The sequence below is a fragment of the Theobroma umbraticum genome, unplaced genomic scaffold, assembly GCF_002168275.2.
Source record: "Theobroma umbraticum cultivar Fairchild unplaced genomic scaffold, ASM216827v3 scaffold_30.0, whole genome shotgun sequence".
Taxonomy (NCBI): Eukaryota; Viridiplantae; Streptophyta; class Magnoliopsida; order Malvales; family Malvaceae; genus Theobroma; species Theobroma umbraticum.
This window is the reverse complement of record NW_018397254.1, coordinates 12,103,147-12,119,887: the sequence shown is the minus strand read 5'-3', so window position 1 is coordinate 12,119,887 and position 16,741 is coordinate 12,103,147. Positions and strand designations below refer to the sequence as shown.

Below are 16,741 nucleotides of genomic sequence, written 5' to 3'. Positions count from 1 at the left end.
AAAGTCTATTCTATCTTCCTAACATTATGAACTTAAAAGAATTGTTTATTTGTTTGGATAGCTAATAATATGTGTCATGCTATAGATTCTGCACTTTTCTTGCAGAATGGTTATAAATTGTTTCTTCAGTCTGCTGCAGCTATTTTCTGTCAAGTACATAATAAAGGACTACATTTCTCACCTGGCAGGATAATGACAGATTCCTCCTTAGCCAGCTTAACACAAAAGTCCATATCATCATCAATTCCTTCTAGTAGTGACAAGTCCAGTTTAACCTGCAATGAACACGCTAAGTTTATATTTGACTTGTTTTACTTTGAAAGAGAAAACTGCATCAGCTTTATGATCATTCTCACCATTATAAACACTGATCCTTTGGGTTCTTGAGGACCAGTAATCCATGGAATCTCCTTAATTCTATCACAAATAATGTCTGAAGTTTGTTTTAGTATGTTGATGTATTTCGAGAAGAAATCTTTATTAGTTTCCTCAAGGTTTTGAGGAAGAGCCCCCTGCTAGAAAGACCACTTGCATCATTATAATTTTGACATCAGTTGAAGAAAAAATATGAGCGATAAAGTTGAAGAATTATCAGCACACTAAGATATGCAGGAAAACAAAAAGGAACAGTCCAACCTGAATGAAGGTTACAGGATCCGAGCCTATGTTGAGACAGGCTTTTATCTGCTCAGCAATCTGATGATATAAAAGCAAAATAGTTGAATGTATCAGTTCTAAGAAATTTGGCAGCAATTTTCTGAAAAATCATCCTTATTCATGTATATAAATTCCAAGCTGAAGAAGTTATGCGACTTTGTCTTCACAAATGATCAGTATCATTTCAGAAAACAGTAACATTTTCTGCTTCTTGCAATAATATCGTTGTTGGGTTCCGTCTACATGCGTTGTTTTCTTTTCTTTTTTTTTTGCAAGTTCAACTGTATTCATAACAGAGGGAACAAACATTCACCTCTGGTCAATACAAGATGATTTTGCTTTGATATTCTTAGATTACAGAAAATCATAATAAAATCCTCCCCAAAGGAGAAAAACCTAAACTCTATACAACTGATACAACCCCCAACTGCAGAAACACCTCAGGCCCTGAACATCATAATCACAACACGCTCTGCACATTCATAAAATCGTCCTAGCATCTTAAACCCGGGGCAACAACCCCAAAAAAACCAGGCAGCATCCTTGTTCAAAACGCTGGACCAACACAAACAATTTTGATCCCAAAAACAAAAATGGACCTGACAAAAAGAAAAACATGACCTGTTCAATGCTCAAACACAATGCACCTGTACATTCAGCAGCTCAACAAAAATCATCCAACAAACTCAAGCTCAAAGCACATAAAAACCATTACAACATCACAAGATCTGAAGAGTCAGCCTTTCCCAACCAACATCTGAAAACAGAAAAACATCCCCCTGCAAAACAATAGCATCATAACCAAAAAGTTTACTCAAAGACCTTAAACAGCTCACCTTGCCTTTGCACACCAACTTTACCGAGGCTGTCAGCCAGTTGGTCACTTACTCTAAAAATGTGTTTAATCTCCTATCTCTTCATTTCCTTCTTCAGTCTTTCAATGTGCAAAAAAATTTCTAAGTCTCCAAGAGGCTTCCGATGAATAATTAGTCCATTTGACTGTGTTTTGTGAGTTACTTTCAATTTTTTTTTTGCTCAATCAGATAAAATATTCAATTAATCATCCCAGAAGGGAGAACCTGGAAAAATCCAGGAAGAACAAAAGGACAAAGAAGGATCAGCATTTGTCCATAAGTACAGAACATAAGACATCTTGACATCATGAACAAAATGCAAACTGACAGCACAAACCTTGACAGTCGGACATAAAGACACAAATTAAAGGATAGCTACTCCAAACAATCAGAATCCTGAGCACAAAACACAGTTCAACCTAGAACCTCTATGACGTTCAGTGAGGGAGCAAGAAAAAAAACAGAAAGTCCAAACCAGCTTCATGTGAGGAGAAGGATAGGCCATAAAAGCAACAGAAGAAAATAAAGGCAAACTACCACCAGGCAGAGAACATAGACTCTTTATCAACTCCATATTTCGCAAGAGAATCAGCAAAAGAGTTTCCTTCTCTAAGAATGTGTTGGAAAGAGACTTCCTTGAGCTGCAAAATAAGAGAATCAATATCATTAAAAAGCATCCATTTATCCCAAGGTCTCTTGCAAGGATGGAGAATCCAAGAAAGGGCGATTTTTGAATCGGACTCAATGAGAAGCTTGTTTGTGGTTGCAAAAGGGGAAATGGAAAAGAAGTGGAGAGCATGCTTGATTGCCATGATCTCAGCAAAATTAGAGTCCTGAACTCCAAGAGGGCCAAAGAGCACCCCAACGAGAAATCCCTCTGAGTTTCGAAAAACCTCTCCACATCCTGCCAGCCCCGGTTTTCCTCTAGCAGAACCGTCAACATTAAATTTCAAAGTCCCTTCTGGCGGTGGGCACCATTGAATGTCAAGGCGGCGGTGTAGAGGGGTGCGATGAACCCCTACCTCCCATGGTTCAGTCCACCATCCGATTTCATCCACCGATTGCATACCGTCACATGCTCGTAACCAGAAAGCAGATCTCATACGAATAAGGAAGAAAATTTCCTTGCTGTCCCAAACTTTTCTGTTAAAACAGAATCATTCCTAGCCAACCAAAGGGACCATAAAGTTGCCCCACAAACAACCATCCAACGTTTCAAGACTGAGTTCCAGTGATAGCATTGAGACTAGCTTTGAATGTGTGAGGCTAAGGAACAAGGGGCAGCCCATGAAAGATTCTACGATTGGAGAATATGGCACCAAACAGACCAACTAAAAGAACAACTTAATAGAACGTGAGAACAAGATTCCTCCTCGACACCGCACCAGGCACACTTACACTGTTCCTCTTCAAAGTGAACTTCTCTTTTACTAAGGAAAGTTTTTGTTGGGACAGAATCAAGAATAGCTAACCAGAGAAAGCATTGGACCTTTGGAGGAATAGAAAGTTTCCACAAAGATGAGAACCAAACCTGCTGTTCCTTAGGAAAAAAATCAAGAATGGAGCTGAAAGACTTGACTGAGAAAATACCTTTAGGGTCATGATGCCACACAAGTTTGTCTTCTTTATTCGGAATGAGGGTCACAGGTGCAAGCATTCCAAGAAGCTCAAAATATGTATCTTGTTCCCAAGAAAAAGTGGTTCAACGAAATGGCACATTCCATGAGCCTCGGCTCCACAAGTCAAAAATCTTGGCATCCTTGTTGACACATAAAGAAAAAAGTCTAGGGAAGACACATTTAAGAGGAGAGCTGAAAAAAAGCCAGCGATCATGCCAAAAAAGAACGTTTGAGCCACTGCCCACTATCCAACGACATGCATCAAATCCCACAAGGTTATGTACCCCTTCAATGGATGGGAGGTTGACAATACATCTCCATATCGCTGACATTCTCCTAGGATTTACTTTCAATTGCTTTGATGTCAGCCACGCTTGAGTCAATCCACCCCTGTTGATTTGGAAAAAACAATTTTTACGCATCCATCTTTGTTCCTCATAACCCCCCATCCTTGCTTCAGCACATTGAACTTCATAACGCCACATGGTGGAGTACACCATTCCTCGACTTTTCTGCTTGTCTTGTTTTCCCTCAAACCCGCATCCATGGCTGGAAACCTATATGTGTCAAGAACCTAGACATACCCTCGGGGCCATTTAGTTTTTGCCCATGTCACAACTCGTAATTTGACCAGCTCGAAAACTTGATCAGCCTTCGATTCCATGCCTCTAAACACTATATCATTTCGATAAAGCCATATTGACCATATTCCATCATAGAAACCATTTTCCAGATAGATTTGTTCCCCTTTCCAATTTCCATTCCATTTCTTGAGTGGAAGGCACTAATCAAATCAGCAGGGACAACTCATTCGACTCCCCATTCCTTCCCCCACCACTGCCGCATTTTCCATACTTCCTGGCAATGAATGAGAAGATGTTGCACTGTATCTGATCCCTGTTACACAGTACACATGTCATAGCCTCCCAACTTATCAAGCTTCTTCTAGCAAGCTCATACTTGACAACCACCTTTTCGTGGAGAGCCTGCCAACAAAACACTTCAATCTGGTGTGGCACAAGATTGGTCCATATGTTCCTCCAAACATTTTCCTTAGAAGATTCTCTTTTAAGCACTTGCTTGCAAAAGGATTTAATCGTGTAAGAACCTAAAGTAGACCTTTTCCATGCGTCCGAATCTGACAGCTCTTTGCACAAGTGAAATTCACCAATTGTGTGATTAAGTTGTTGCCACTAGTTTTGCTCCCATCCGAATGATTGTCTTCTCAACTCAACATTCCAAGTCCATACATTTCCGTTCCATATTTCTTGTTCATTAATGAACCTCTCTTCGTTCCGTGAAAGGGCAAACATCCTTGGGAAGAGTTCCCATAGCGTAACTTCTCCAACACACAGGTCTAACCAAAACCTAATCCTACTCCCATCGCCCACCATGTGTGTTGTTACGAAAGAATTTGGCATCATTTGCTATCTTTTAATGTTAAAAATGTTAAATGTTTCTAGAAATAACTTATATGTATAGAGAATCATTTACTTGCTTTGCACTTATGTTAGTTTTGCATTTGAACTAATATATGAAACTTGGAAATGTTATGAGGCCGTTGATGATATCTACCATTTGGATTGAATTATATAAATCATAGGCGTTACATAAGCTTTTCTCTTTTCGATGACGATATAGCATATGCAGAATCCATCTTTTTAGCATTTCATCAATATTCATTCAATCTCCACAATTAGTCAATCGACTTTTTTAGTTTGGAATATAGAGCCAAGTAGCTTTACCGAAGGTCTTAACAAGAAGATATCTGTGTGTGTGTGAGAGAGAGAAGAAAAGAACCTTAGAATTTTTAAAGATGCCATCAGGATTGTTCGTAACTAGCTAACCAAGTCGCCAACCAAGAACAACCCATTTCTTTGATATAAAATTGAGAGTGACAACAGGAACCATTGATCCAATTACACCCATAGGAACAAATGGATTGCTTCCAAAAGTGAGATGTTCATAAACTTCGTTAGTAATGACCAAGATCCCTATCTTTCTTGCCTTTTTTGCTACCTAAAATCAACAATGTTAAATAAATGTTGGATGTTAGTGGTATTTGATCTATATCAATTTATAATGTTTTAGCAACAGGTAAGGATGCACCAGTATCAGTATGAAGGAAGAATTTTCAGTAGTCAACAGAGCATTCTTAGCAACTGTCATTTAAGCTTTATTTTAGTGTCGTTTTTAGACTATTCCCTTTATGTTTTTATTGCTTTTACTTTATTGTGCTATTTCATTTCCTAGTGTGAAGAGTCTATTGTATTTATTTGATACTATGTCGTTTTTGGAGTATGAGTAGAAGGTTGTTGCACAAATCCCTGTGAAATTCCTTTTTGATGTTTGTAATACCAGGTGTCTGTAGTTGTTGGCTCTTTTTTTTTGTTATTCTCTTTCCTCTAACAATGTATACAGAGTCGTTGGTTATTAATGAAAAGTTTGTCTGGCTGTTGTCCTTAGCCATCCATCATTGTTCTTCCTTATACCTTTCAATATTCTCTATTTTTGGAAATCTGCTTTAATCATTTTTCTTTTCTTTTCTCTTTAAATCAATATGGTATCAGAGTTGATATAAGGATCTTAAAGGATTGTTGGTGCTATTACTTGTTAATCTACCTTGCCTTGTTTGTTATTCATCCGATTATGATAGTTTCTTCATGGCCACAGCTGGGTTCAGCACATCAGCTTCATCGGTCTTTTCAGGGGAGAGCCATGTCTTTTGGTAAGACAAAATTAAGTCCTACCTGAAGGCTTTCAACATTTAGGAAGCTATGCATGCTAGGGCTGAGCTAGTGTTAAGACATGCTAACCTAACCATTTCTCAAAAGAAGCAACATGAAGAGGACATTGCTAAGAGGTATAAAGCTCTATCTTGTTTGCAATCTGCTGTGTTTGATGATATTTTTGCTAGGATGATGTATTTAGAGAATCCTATATTCATCAACCAGGAGACTTTTGCTCAAGGCACGAGGCATGACACTATCTTCTTGATGTGAAATCAGCTTTTTTGAATGGCTATCTTACTGAAGATATCTATATTCATCAACCAGAAAGGTTCATCAAACCAAGGACAGAGGATAAAGTCTACAAATTAATGAAAGTATTGTATGAATTAAAACAAGCTTCAAGGTCCTGGTATGATAGAATTGACTCATTTCTCATTGCTAAAGGTTTTCAAAAGAGTCCAAATGAGGGTACATTGTATGTGTGCAGTCCTACAGATTCTATCAAGGTAATCATCTCCCTGTATGTTGATGATTTATTGCTTACTAGTTTAGATGTTAGTTTCTTAATTGATTTTAAGAACAAGTTGATTAAAGAATTTGAAATGATTGACTTGGGAAAGATGCATTATTTTTTGAGGTTGCAATTCATTCAAAATTCAGATTATATCTGCATACATCAAAGCCAATATCCAAATGAAATTCTGAAGAAGTTATATATGGAGAAGTGAAAAGCTATGGATACTCCTTTAGCTTCAAATTGCAAATTAACCAAGGATGATGGTACCCAAAGTTCAGTAAGATCAACTTACAGAACCATCATTGGAAGTCTACTTTATTTAACTATTTCAAGACTGGATATCATGTTCTCTGTTAGTTTAGTGTCTCGATTTAAGCAAAGTCCTTCACAAACTCACTTTGCAGCAGCCAAGATAGTATTGAGATACATTAAAGGAATTGCAAATCTTGGTCTCAAGTTTGAGAAAAAGAAAAGTTCTGTTCTTATGGGATATTGTGATAGTGATTTGGTAGGAAGTCTTGATGATTCTAAAAGCACCTTTGGTTATTGTTTTTCACTTGGCAATGTAGTTTTTAGTTGGAATTCTAAAAAACATGAAGTGGTGGGTCAATCTTTTGCAAAAGTAGAGTATATTGCTGCTGCTGTTGCTTCAAATCATGTATTTTAGCTAAGAAAGGTTTTCCATGATCTGGGGTATAACTAAGAGAAGGGTATAACTAAGAGATACATTGAGAACAAATCTGTTATTTCAATTGGCAAAAATCCTGTTCAGTATGGCAAAACAAAACACATTAAAGTGAAGTTTCATGCAATCTGAAAGGCTGTGAAAGATGAAGAAGTTGATATTCAGCATTAGCGCACTACACTGCAGTTAGCATATATCTTTACTAAAAGTCTAAGTAAGGATCAATTTACATTTCTAAGATTTGAAATAGGGGTTGTGTAGCTTAAACACCAAGGAGATGTGTTGGATGTTAGTGATATTTGATCTATATCAAGTTATAATGTTTCAGCAGCAGGTAAAGATGCACTAATATCAATATGAAGGAAGAATTTTCAGCAGTCAACAGAGCATTCTTAGCAATTGTCGTTTAAACTTTATTTTAGTGTCGTTTTTAGACTATTCCATTTATGTTTTTATTGTTTTTACTTTATTGTGTTACTTCATTTCCTACTGTGAAGAGTCTATAGTATTTATTTGATACTATGTCATTTTTGGAGTGTAAGCGGAAGATTGTTGGACAAATCAATGTGAAATTCCTTCTTGATGTTAGTAATACCAAATGTTTGTAGTTGGTTGGCTTTTGTTTTTTTGTTATTCTCTTTCCTCTATCAATGTATATATAGTCGTTGGTTATTAATGAAAAGTTTGTGTGGCTATTGTTCTTAGCCATCCATCATTGTTCGTCCTTATACCTTTCAATATTCTCTGTTTCTGGAAATCTACTTCAATAATTTTTCCTTTCTTTTCTCTTTAAATTGATAATAAAGAACTCCTTTAACTCTTCACATTCATAAAATTGATATAGTTTACTGGTCATCCTATTGCGAGTGTCATTATAGTTGTAAAGGATGTGATTATGTTGTTAATTCACTACTACCAACTAGGAAATAGAAATTTAATCATGAATAAGAAAAGGAGAAAGGGGTTAAAAGTGTTATATCTTTTTCAAATGTTCATAGGAGAACACATTCCTACAAGGGTTTCTAGGGTTGATAATAACTATGCCAACAGTATTCTCATCTATAAGAGCTTTAACAACATCAAGACCCACCTCCCAACCTTTCTCATCGAGAATATCGTAATGACGACCTTCAATATTGCTAAATGCACAACGAGCTTCATAGTTTGGAAAACCTAGTTTAAGAAGCAGAATGTTCGCACCAGCACTAGCAAGGACTATCAATATGGTTTCCATTGTTTAAAAGCGGCCTAGTGTGATGTAAACATCATAATGAGGTAAATGGTATGGGAGGTCTTGTGAGAGATATTTGGCAACAGCCCTATAATTCATCAGTAAATATGAGAAAATTGCTCAACAGGACAAGAATTCATAATAGAAACATTCGAGAAAAATACCTCATAGCAGCAATTAGCAGGAAGAATACCAATAAATGGAAAGTAGCAATTAGCAGGAAGAATACCAATAAATGGAAAGTAGCAATTAAAATTAGCAAACTGAAAAGCATCAACCACAACTTGTTCAGCTATAAGACAAGGGAAGGCGTTTGGATCACCATGGCTCAATAGAATGGTAGGTCTTTGACCTTTTTTATTGATGTTTTCATTTAACTTGGCCAGATTTCCTCTGACAGTCACATCAATGGGTGTGCTTAGCTACTTATTCCTTCTAAATCTCCATTTCTTTCATACATCTTCCATGTTCTTTCTACTTGTTCATGTTCCTCTTAAAATTTCCTTGCACTGTTTTTGTTACTAGAAGTGAAACAAGAAGCCGTGCACTTGGAATTTGTGAAGTAAATGATGCTAAATTAACTTATGTGAACATAGTTCGTGCCAAGGTCGAACTAGTTTACTATGGAGAAAAGTTGAGTTTCTAATACGTACCCTTTTCCAAGCCATTCTTTTTCTTTTGATCTTTTCCTTATTTCTGCAAATGCCTTTTTTTTTTCTACAGGGACTTTGTCTAAAAACATCCAAAACTATCTGAATATCAACCCTTTATATGGTTGGTAGTTAAGATAAGTACCCTTCTTTTGTCTTTTAATGTGCAAAGGAGATAGCCCCATCATTTACCCCATTACTATGTTTGTTGCTTCACCACATCTGGTAAGATGAAAGACATTTATTCCTCAAAGAAAAGAAGAAAAAATTTTACATGTAGTCAAAGGATAGAAAGAATTCTGCAAGTTTGACAAAACTGAAGAATCAAATTCTAATGCATTCAAAAAAAATTTTAACAATTGAAAAAATGAAGTGGATCGACCAAAAAGGTTCTTGACAATTTATACAATTTAGCTTAAAATGGAGTTAAATATTTAGCTACTTTTTTTTATCAAAGACTAAACGTTTCAATTGTAACAATGAAGAGCCAAACGTTTTCGATTCTTTATAATTAAGGGCTAAGTTATCTTTCAGAAAAAAAAAAATTAAGAGCTAAGTTGACAGGTAGATGGAACGTATATCACATAAAACAAAAAATTACGTGACCTAATGACATGACAGTTTCAAAAAAATGGAGTATTATACGTCATGTTCAAAAATATAATTATTACACATCATGTTGAAAATGTAGTTATTATACGTCAAGTTGAAAATTTAGTTGTTACACGTCACATTGAAAAATGCAATTGTTATACGTCATGTTGAAGATTTAGTTATTACATGTCATATTGAAGATTTAATTGTTACACGCTATGTTAAAAAATATAGTTGTTATATGTCATATTGAAAATTTAGTTGTTACACATCGTATTGAAAATTTTAATTGTTATACATTATGATGAAAAAGTTGTTACACGCCACACCATAATTTGAACTATTTTAACTTAACAGAAATGACTTTTTGAAAAAACTATTTAACTATTTCTGGTTTAGCAAACAATGACGAAAACCGCCAAACAGGTGATGCCTGATAAGTTAACAGCGACAAATACCCAACTGGACGGTGAGACAATGGAGATGGAAAATGATTGAATATGAGAGGTGGATTGGAGAGGATAGGAGGCAAAGTGTGGGTAATTTGGGTCAATGATGAGAAAACTAAAATAGTGAAAGAACGAAATAGTGAGAAATTTTAACTAGTAGGAGTAATCAAATAGGAGAAAACAAAGTCGTTTTTGCATGGACAAACAACGTCGTGTGCCAAAAATCCGATTCAACTACTATGTCAGAGGAAAAAATCTAAGTCATTGTCCATGTCATTCATGTGTCTTACACGCGTCAGACACGTTTTATTTTAACCCTTAATTATGAGAAACAAAAAATATTTTATCTTTAATTATTTCAATTAAAACGTTTAACCCTAAATTAACAAAAACTCAAAAATTTTGATCCCAAAAAGAGTATTTAATGGTGCAATTTAGTGTTGCATAGAAAATAGAAATATCAGATTAAAAACTATTGATTTATATGCATGAACTATATGCATTTATAGTCCCAAAATCCTTTGACAGATCTTAATTCTTTTATGTTGACAAAATACTTGAAGAAAATCAACAGAAAAGAAAATTTTGAAAAACTTGATACTTTTCTTACTTCATTTGAAGATTGAAATGTAAATTTAGAAGGTGAATGATAAAACTTATCCTCCAAGATTAGTGAAAAGAAGCATGGAATTTTTTTTTTTCATTTTCCTCTGATCTTAATTCTTTCAACTAATCCCCAAAAGACACGTAGTCAACAAGAAACACTTTAAAAGATTGGAAGTCAAAGTAGGATATATTTATTTGCCCGATGGATTATTGTTGTGCTTACAAAATACTTTGATGACTTGATATCCTTGTTGGCCGAGAATTGTTAATGATTATTTGCACTATATTTTACTCTTTCAAAAAGACCTGTTTGTACACTGAAACTTGGAAAAGATCACTTATTTGGAGTTATTGACCATATATCCTGGTGTTCAAATATTTTATTTCTCAAACTCTTGTATGTTATTTTCTATGAGGGCTCAATGGCTCATAATGGGGTCTGGCCCCATGCCACTTGCTTATTGGTTAGTAAGTTTATTTGTTTCATGAGTTTTTTTTTTTTTTTGAAAAAGAAGAAGAAGATAAAAAACTAAAGTAACAATTACAGAAAAAGAAAAAAGTAGATTTAATTTTTAGATTTTTTTATTGTAGCTTGCCAGAAGAATACCTGCTCTTAGGGCATAACCATTGAGCTTCTTTAATTTAATGGTATCAACAATGGCATCTCCAGCAATAGAAGCAGTCTGAAAGCATGGATATGAAGAGGGATCCCCAGACCAGAGCCCAGAAAAATGACGGGGCGATGATCTCTTTCATCAAGATTTTGCCTTAGCAAGTTCACAACACTTCTGATGCTTTGTTGGTGATGACGCAGTCTTGAGCCCCATGGTCTTTTGGGAACCCCATTTTTTTAACTTGTTCTTCAGGTCTCACTTCGTTTTTAATCTTAGTAGAGGGGGCTGGTCGAAACTGGAATGGAGAGGAAACGAAAACAGCTAGATGTTTGCTGAGTTTATCTTCCAAATTTAACAGATAGCAGCAACACAGAGACAGGGGAGGGAGAGGTATACATGGCAGTAAAATATATATGTTCTTTGTTTTTTTTTCCTTTTTGATTAGCTCTGTTCGCTGGTTAGTAACTAAGTTTTTCACTAAAATAAGATGATGGCATGTGAAACTAGAAATAAAGTGCTGGGTGAATAAGCATATGAATAATACTGCAGAAAAAGGAATCTGATAAGGAGGTATAGATCACCAAAGTCCAATCTTGTGTCTTTATGACTTAATAATAGCAGAAATCAAACGCTTTTATTCCTGAACAATGAAAGTGAAGTTTTCCCCTAGGAAAACAAACACATATATATTAGTGGCTATATAAACTGAAGTGTGAGATCCAACACGTAGTTGTTGATCACCATCAGTCATTACTATGGTGTGGATTATAAGCAAATTTATTGCTGTTTCATGTGCCTATTGTAGAAGGTTTTGATCCTTCCAAGACCTTCCTCAAGAGTGGATGGTTCAACAGCAAATGTTACGCGCAGCCAATTTTTGAGCCCAACTGCAACCCCTGCAAGGATTATTGCCATCATGAATGAGAAGTTGAGCAAGCTATCACAGGTCAACCAGCAATCCAGTACATAATTGTGTTTTTTCTTTCACCAGTTTAGATTGATACATTATGAATTTAACATGGCCATTCACCTGGAAGAACAATCACAGATTCCTCTCTAGCCAACTTGAGACAGAAATCGATATCATCATCAATGTCTTCAAGTAGTGACACGTTTAGTTTTACCTGTAATGAAAAGTTATCACTAAGATTATCCATGTTGATTCTTAAAGAAAACTAAAAATATCACAGATCTCGTTAGTTCCATGTCCTTACCATTACAAACATTGAACCCTCCGGTTTGTGTGGACAAGTTATGCAGGGAATCTCCTTAAGTCTGTCATAACATATGTCTGCAGCTTGGCTACAGATTTTAATGATTTTGACAAAGAAATCATCCTTTGTTTTTTCAAGTATTTGAGGAATTGCCCCCTAAAACATCACCATATTATTGAACTATAAAATCATCGGGAAAGGAATTCAAACAGTGAACAACACCAGTGTGCAGATAAAGCCAAGAGTATTAAGCAAAATTTATGTTTTATAGAATGATGGATACGTTACTTTAACAGGAACGCTTTATTCATACTAAACTTGCAGCCATTAGAGTACTGCTCAGCCTACAGTCAGACAGGCAAGCGCATTAAAAGGACACATATTTCTTGTGAAGCATAAAACAAAAGAGAGAAGAAAAGCTATTTTATTATTCTGATTTTCATAACATTTCCATTAGTGACGTACCTGGATGAGTGTCGGTGGGTCAGCAGAGATGTTGAGATATCTCCTAATGCTTTCTGCAATCTAATATTAAAAGACAACAAATGCGCAATTCAGTTTTCAGAAGATGGCCGGTACGATGTAAAAGTGGGCAAGTCACCTCGAAAGGACATGTATTGCAAGAGTAAAATGTATTTATGAACAGGGAAAAAGTTATCTTAAAGAATCACAATCCACTGTGATGTTCTATTCTAGTTTTATTTGTCAATCAGTGAATTGGTACAATTAAAGACGGCAGCTATTAAGTTCAGGCCACAGCACCATTCCATAAAGATTTACTACAATAAATTTCAGCGAACTTATCGTGAAATCTAAGAAACTTTTTAACATAAAGGAGATATAGGTCTTCCCGTTGCTAAGTAGGAAGGAAAGATCAGGATCCAGCAGTTGACAGGTAACTAAGTCTAGGATGCATCAAAATCAAGTTGATTTTTTCAGCATCTTCATGTTCATGTTCATGCATGTTAGTAAGGCATGAACTCTCTTTCCTTCCCTTATTCTATTCTTTCGATGAATAATGTGGTGTTCGAGAAATTAAGCAAAAGTTACAGGTAAGCTGAGCTGTAATATAAATTAGTATTACCTTAAAAGCTTATCAAAAGAAAAAAAAAGGTATTACCTTACAGGGGAAATAAGAATTTCATAATTTAGCAATATTAATTATACCAAAGCAGAGAGATTCAATACATACCCGAGATTTCTTAAGACTGCCAGTTGGATCACATGTCACTATCCAACCAAGACGCCAACCAGGAACAATCCATCTCTTTGATATAGACCCGAGTGTAAGAACAGGCACAATAGATCCAAACTTCCCCATAGGTACAAATGGGTTGCTCCCAAAAGTTAGATGGTCATAAACCTCATCAGCAATGACAAATATTCCAAGCTTTTTTGCTGTTTCAGCAACCTAAGCACCACCAAACAAATAAATTATTAGCAATTCTAGATTCTAATATGTTGTTTGGTCCACCTTTATATTCTATGATGGCCAAAAATCTTATTATTCATTTTCAGAGTAAGGACTTTGATTATATCTGAACAGCTTGGAGACATGTTAACAAAACAGAACTGTAATTGGAAAAGCAATGCTGGCAAAGAAATGTTATATTGTGGCCTACTTAAGCCCAAAAATGTATTTTTTAAATTAGGCTAAAGGCTACCTTTTTCAAGTGTTGATAGGTAAAGACACTTCCACAAGGATTGCCAGGGTTAACAATAACCATGGCTACCGTGTTCTCATCTGCAAGAGCTTCAACAGAATCAAGATCAACTTGCCACCCTTTCTCTGGAACAAGATCAAAATGCCGTACTTCAAGGTTGCTAAAAGCAGCACGAGATTCATACATTGGGTACCCTGGCCTGGGAAGAAGAATATTCGCACTAGGACTAGCAAGGACAGAAATTATGACCTCAATTGAGTTATTGCAACCAACTGTGAGATAAACATCATCCGGAGATAATTGGTATGAAATATCTTGAGACAGATATGCAGCTATAGCCCTGTCATGACAAAATGGAAGTACAATTATCATTGAATTAATTAATGGTATGATATTATGACAGGGTTGTCTTTCAAATTAAGAGGGGAAAGCAGAACAAGTAAATTAGTTTCTTCTTGCTATCCTACTTTCCGTTTTTCGATTAAGAAGGAATGGACAAAATGTTGTCCACTTTAAATGTTTTTGCTGCACACTTTCTGTCACTGAACAACAGTTTCATGCCAACATAATTGTATACAGTCATCTCAAACAATGACTGAATAAACTCTTGAAATATAGAGTGAAGATATAAAGGTTGAACTAAACAAGCAATGCCACTGCTGAATCGCATCCCTCCACGAAACAAAGGCCTCACGCAGAACACAATTCCTAAACAGATGATAATTGGAACTCTTGAAAAGAAAATGAAGAGAGATATGAAAATGAAACAATAGTTCAAAAATACACTAAACAATGGATGTGATGTGACCAATGCACAAGGTGGGCGGCCGCAGCTACAAAAGTCCACCTTTGACTGATGAAAAATGAAAAAAAAAAACACACAAAAGAGTTATATGCTGTTCATAAACAATATGCTTGTTAGTAATTTGATTGCTATTGGAGCAGAGCATTTCAAATAAAAAATGCAGGTGTTTGTCTTTCTTTTTTTTTTTTCTTTTTCCTTTTAATAAAGTATCGTTTTCTTTTTCCCCAAGATTCCACCTTTCAAAGGGAAAGACAACTCAAAGTGTTACTCTTCAAAGTGAATTAATCATTCAAAAACGAAAGATGTTGATGCTTCTGATGATGTTGACTTCTAATTGCCCTGTTGCAAATCTCTTACCCTTGATCTACCTTTGGGAAGGACCAAGGAAACAACCCTAAAACATTCTTGCAAGGATTTTAATTTCTTCTACAATGGCAAGAAAGGCTCAGTAAAAGCAATTTCTTATTCCCCCCAATCGCTTGCTGAGGTCTGAAAGCCACATGTATATTTCCATAACGTTAACATAGTTTCTAGCAATGAAACCGCAGAAATATTGGCATCTACACCTTCAAAATTTGAAAGAAAAGTCATTCGCCATAGTCAGTAAAAACTTTATGCCTCTATGCAAGGAAAACTGGCAGAAAAACTACTAACTACTCCTCATCTCCTTGGAGAACCACTCATGTCGCTATGTCAGTATCAAATCCCATGTACAATAACTCCATCTCTCACAATGAACCAAATAGGTAGTTATCGGGAAAGAAAAAACAAAAAAATTGGTATCTAAGAGATGGTGCAGTCAAAGTTTTTATAGTTAAGAGTGATATACCGCCTTGCTGGAAGAATACCGATGGGTGGAGAATAGCAGTTGAACTCAGCTGATCGGACAGCGTCAACAATGGCATCTTCCGCTATAGCAGTGGTTCGAAAACACGGAAACACGGAGGGATCACCGTGGCCGAGAGGGATGGAAGGCTTGTTATCATCTCCACTTAGATTATCATTTAACATGTTGAGAACCCCTCGAATGGAGATGGCATCCGCTGCTTCCAGTGCCTTGTTTCCTTTAAAAACCGATTTCTTTAATCCATTCTCCATTTCTAAATAACCCAACTCCCAGTATGAAGCAAGTTCGGTCGAGGGTGGGGTTCGTTAAAAGGCTTTCGAGAGTTGGAATGTGGAGAAGGAAGAGGCGGAGAGTGCGGAGAATGAATAGAAAGCAAAGTGCATGGTGAGTGCGTGCAGAGTCTGAACAGATAAATAGCAAGTTATTCATTTCCAAATAGTTATTATTATTAATTTTTTTTTTTGAGAATGACAAGCTGCTATGTGAAAGTATTCTGCTGTGATTAGATGTTTCAAGTTGTAACAATTGGTCCAAATAAGTTATCCTTAGAGGTTTCGTATAATAACAGGTTTCATTTCATTAATTGGACTGAATTAGTTGCAGTGAAAATTAACATACTTTTGTATATGAGCATTTAACTCATTAATTAATAATTAAAATATGATTCATTTTCCTCAAATTCGAAAAAAATCAGAACACCTTTTAACTACTTATAAAATCATAGGCAGAATACTAATCCCAAGACAGCAAAGGTATTCAGCAATCCTAATTGGTTGCAACATATGAAATTGCCTGCTACCATGGCTTCCGCTATCCTTACTTTTATAAAATTACTAATTAATTTATTAATCTATTAACTTTTAAAACATGGTTATTTTAATACTTCATACTAAATGGTAGTTTGATTTTTTCATAATTAATATTTAAATTTAACTTTTTGTATCAAAATTCTTCAAATTCGACTGCTTTTTTCCATTTATCATTATTAATTCTATTTGGAAGA

At 35.6% G+C, this 16,741-nt stretch overlaps 2 protein-coding genes and 1 pseudogene across 2 annotated transcripts in view; all 3 read right to left on the bottom strand.

Moving 5' to 3' along the window:
• Positions 1–402, bottom strand: part of LOC110429353 (reticulon-like protein B17) — a 3,283-nt gene extending 2,881 nt beyond the window's left edge. Inside the window, exons 1-2 of the mRNA XM_021445393.2 lie at positions 357–402; positions 182–275 (exon numbers count right to left, since the gene is read on the bottom strand). The gene's annotated coding sequence lies outside the window, so the exon portion shown is untranslated. The remainder of the gene's footprint in view (positions 1–181; positions 276–356) is intronic.
• The window catches only part of LOC149527777 (putative aminotransferase TAT2), a 9,441-nt pseudogene extending 478 nt beyond the window's left edge, over positions 1–8,963 (bottom strand).
• Positions 8,964–11,607: 2,644 nt separating this feature from the next.
• On the bottom strand, positions 11,608–16,110 carry LOC110410340 (nicotianamine aminotransferase 1-like). Its single transcript, XM_021419990.1, has 7 exons — positions 15,721–16,110; positions 14,087–14,426; positions 13,615–13,833; positions 12,888–12,947; positions 12,423–12,578; positions 12,239–12,332; positions 11,608–12,104 (listed from the first exon to the last, which is right to left on the bottom strand). Exons 1-7 carry the CDS (start codon positions 15,987–15,989, stop codon positions 11,986–11,988), a joined length of 1,257 nt encoding a protein of 418 aa, XP_021275665.1. The 5' UTR covers positions 15,990–16,110; the 3' UTR covers positions 11,608–11,985.
• Positions 16,111–16,741: the final 631 nt, after the last annotated feature.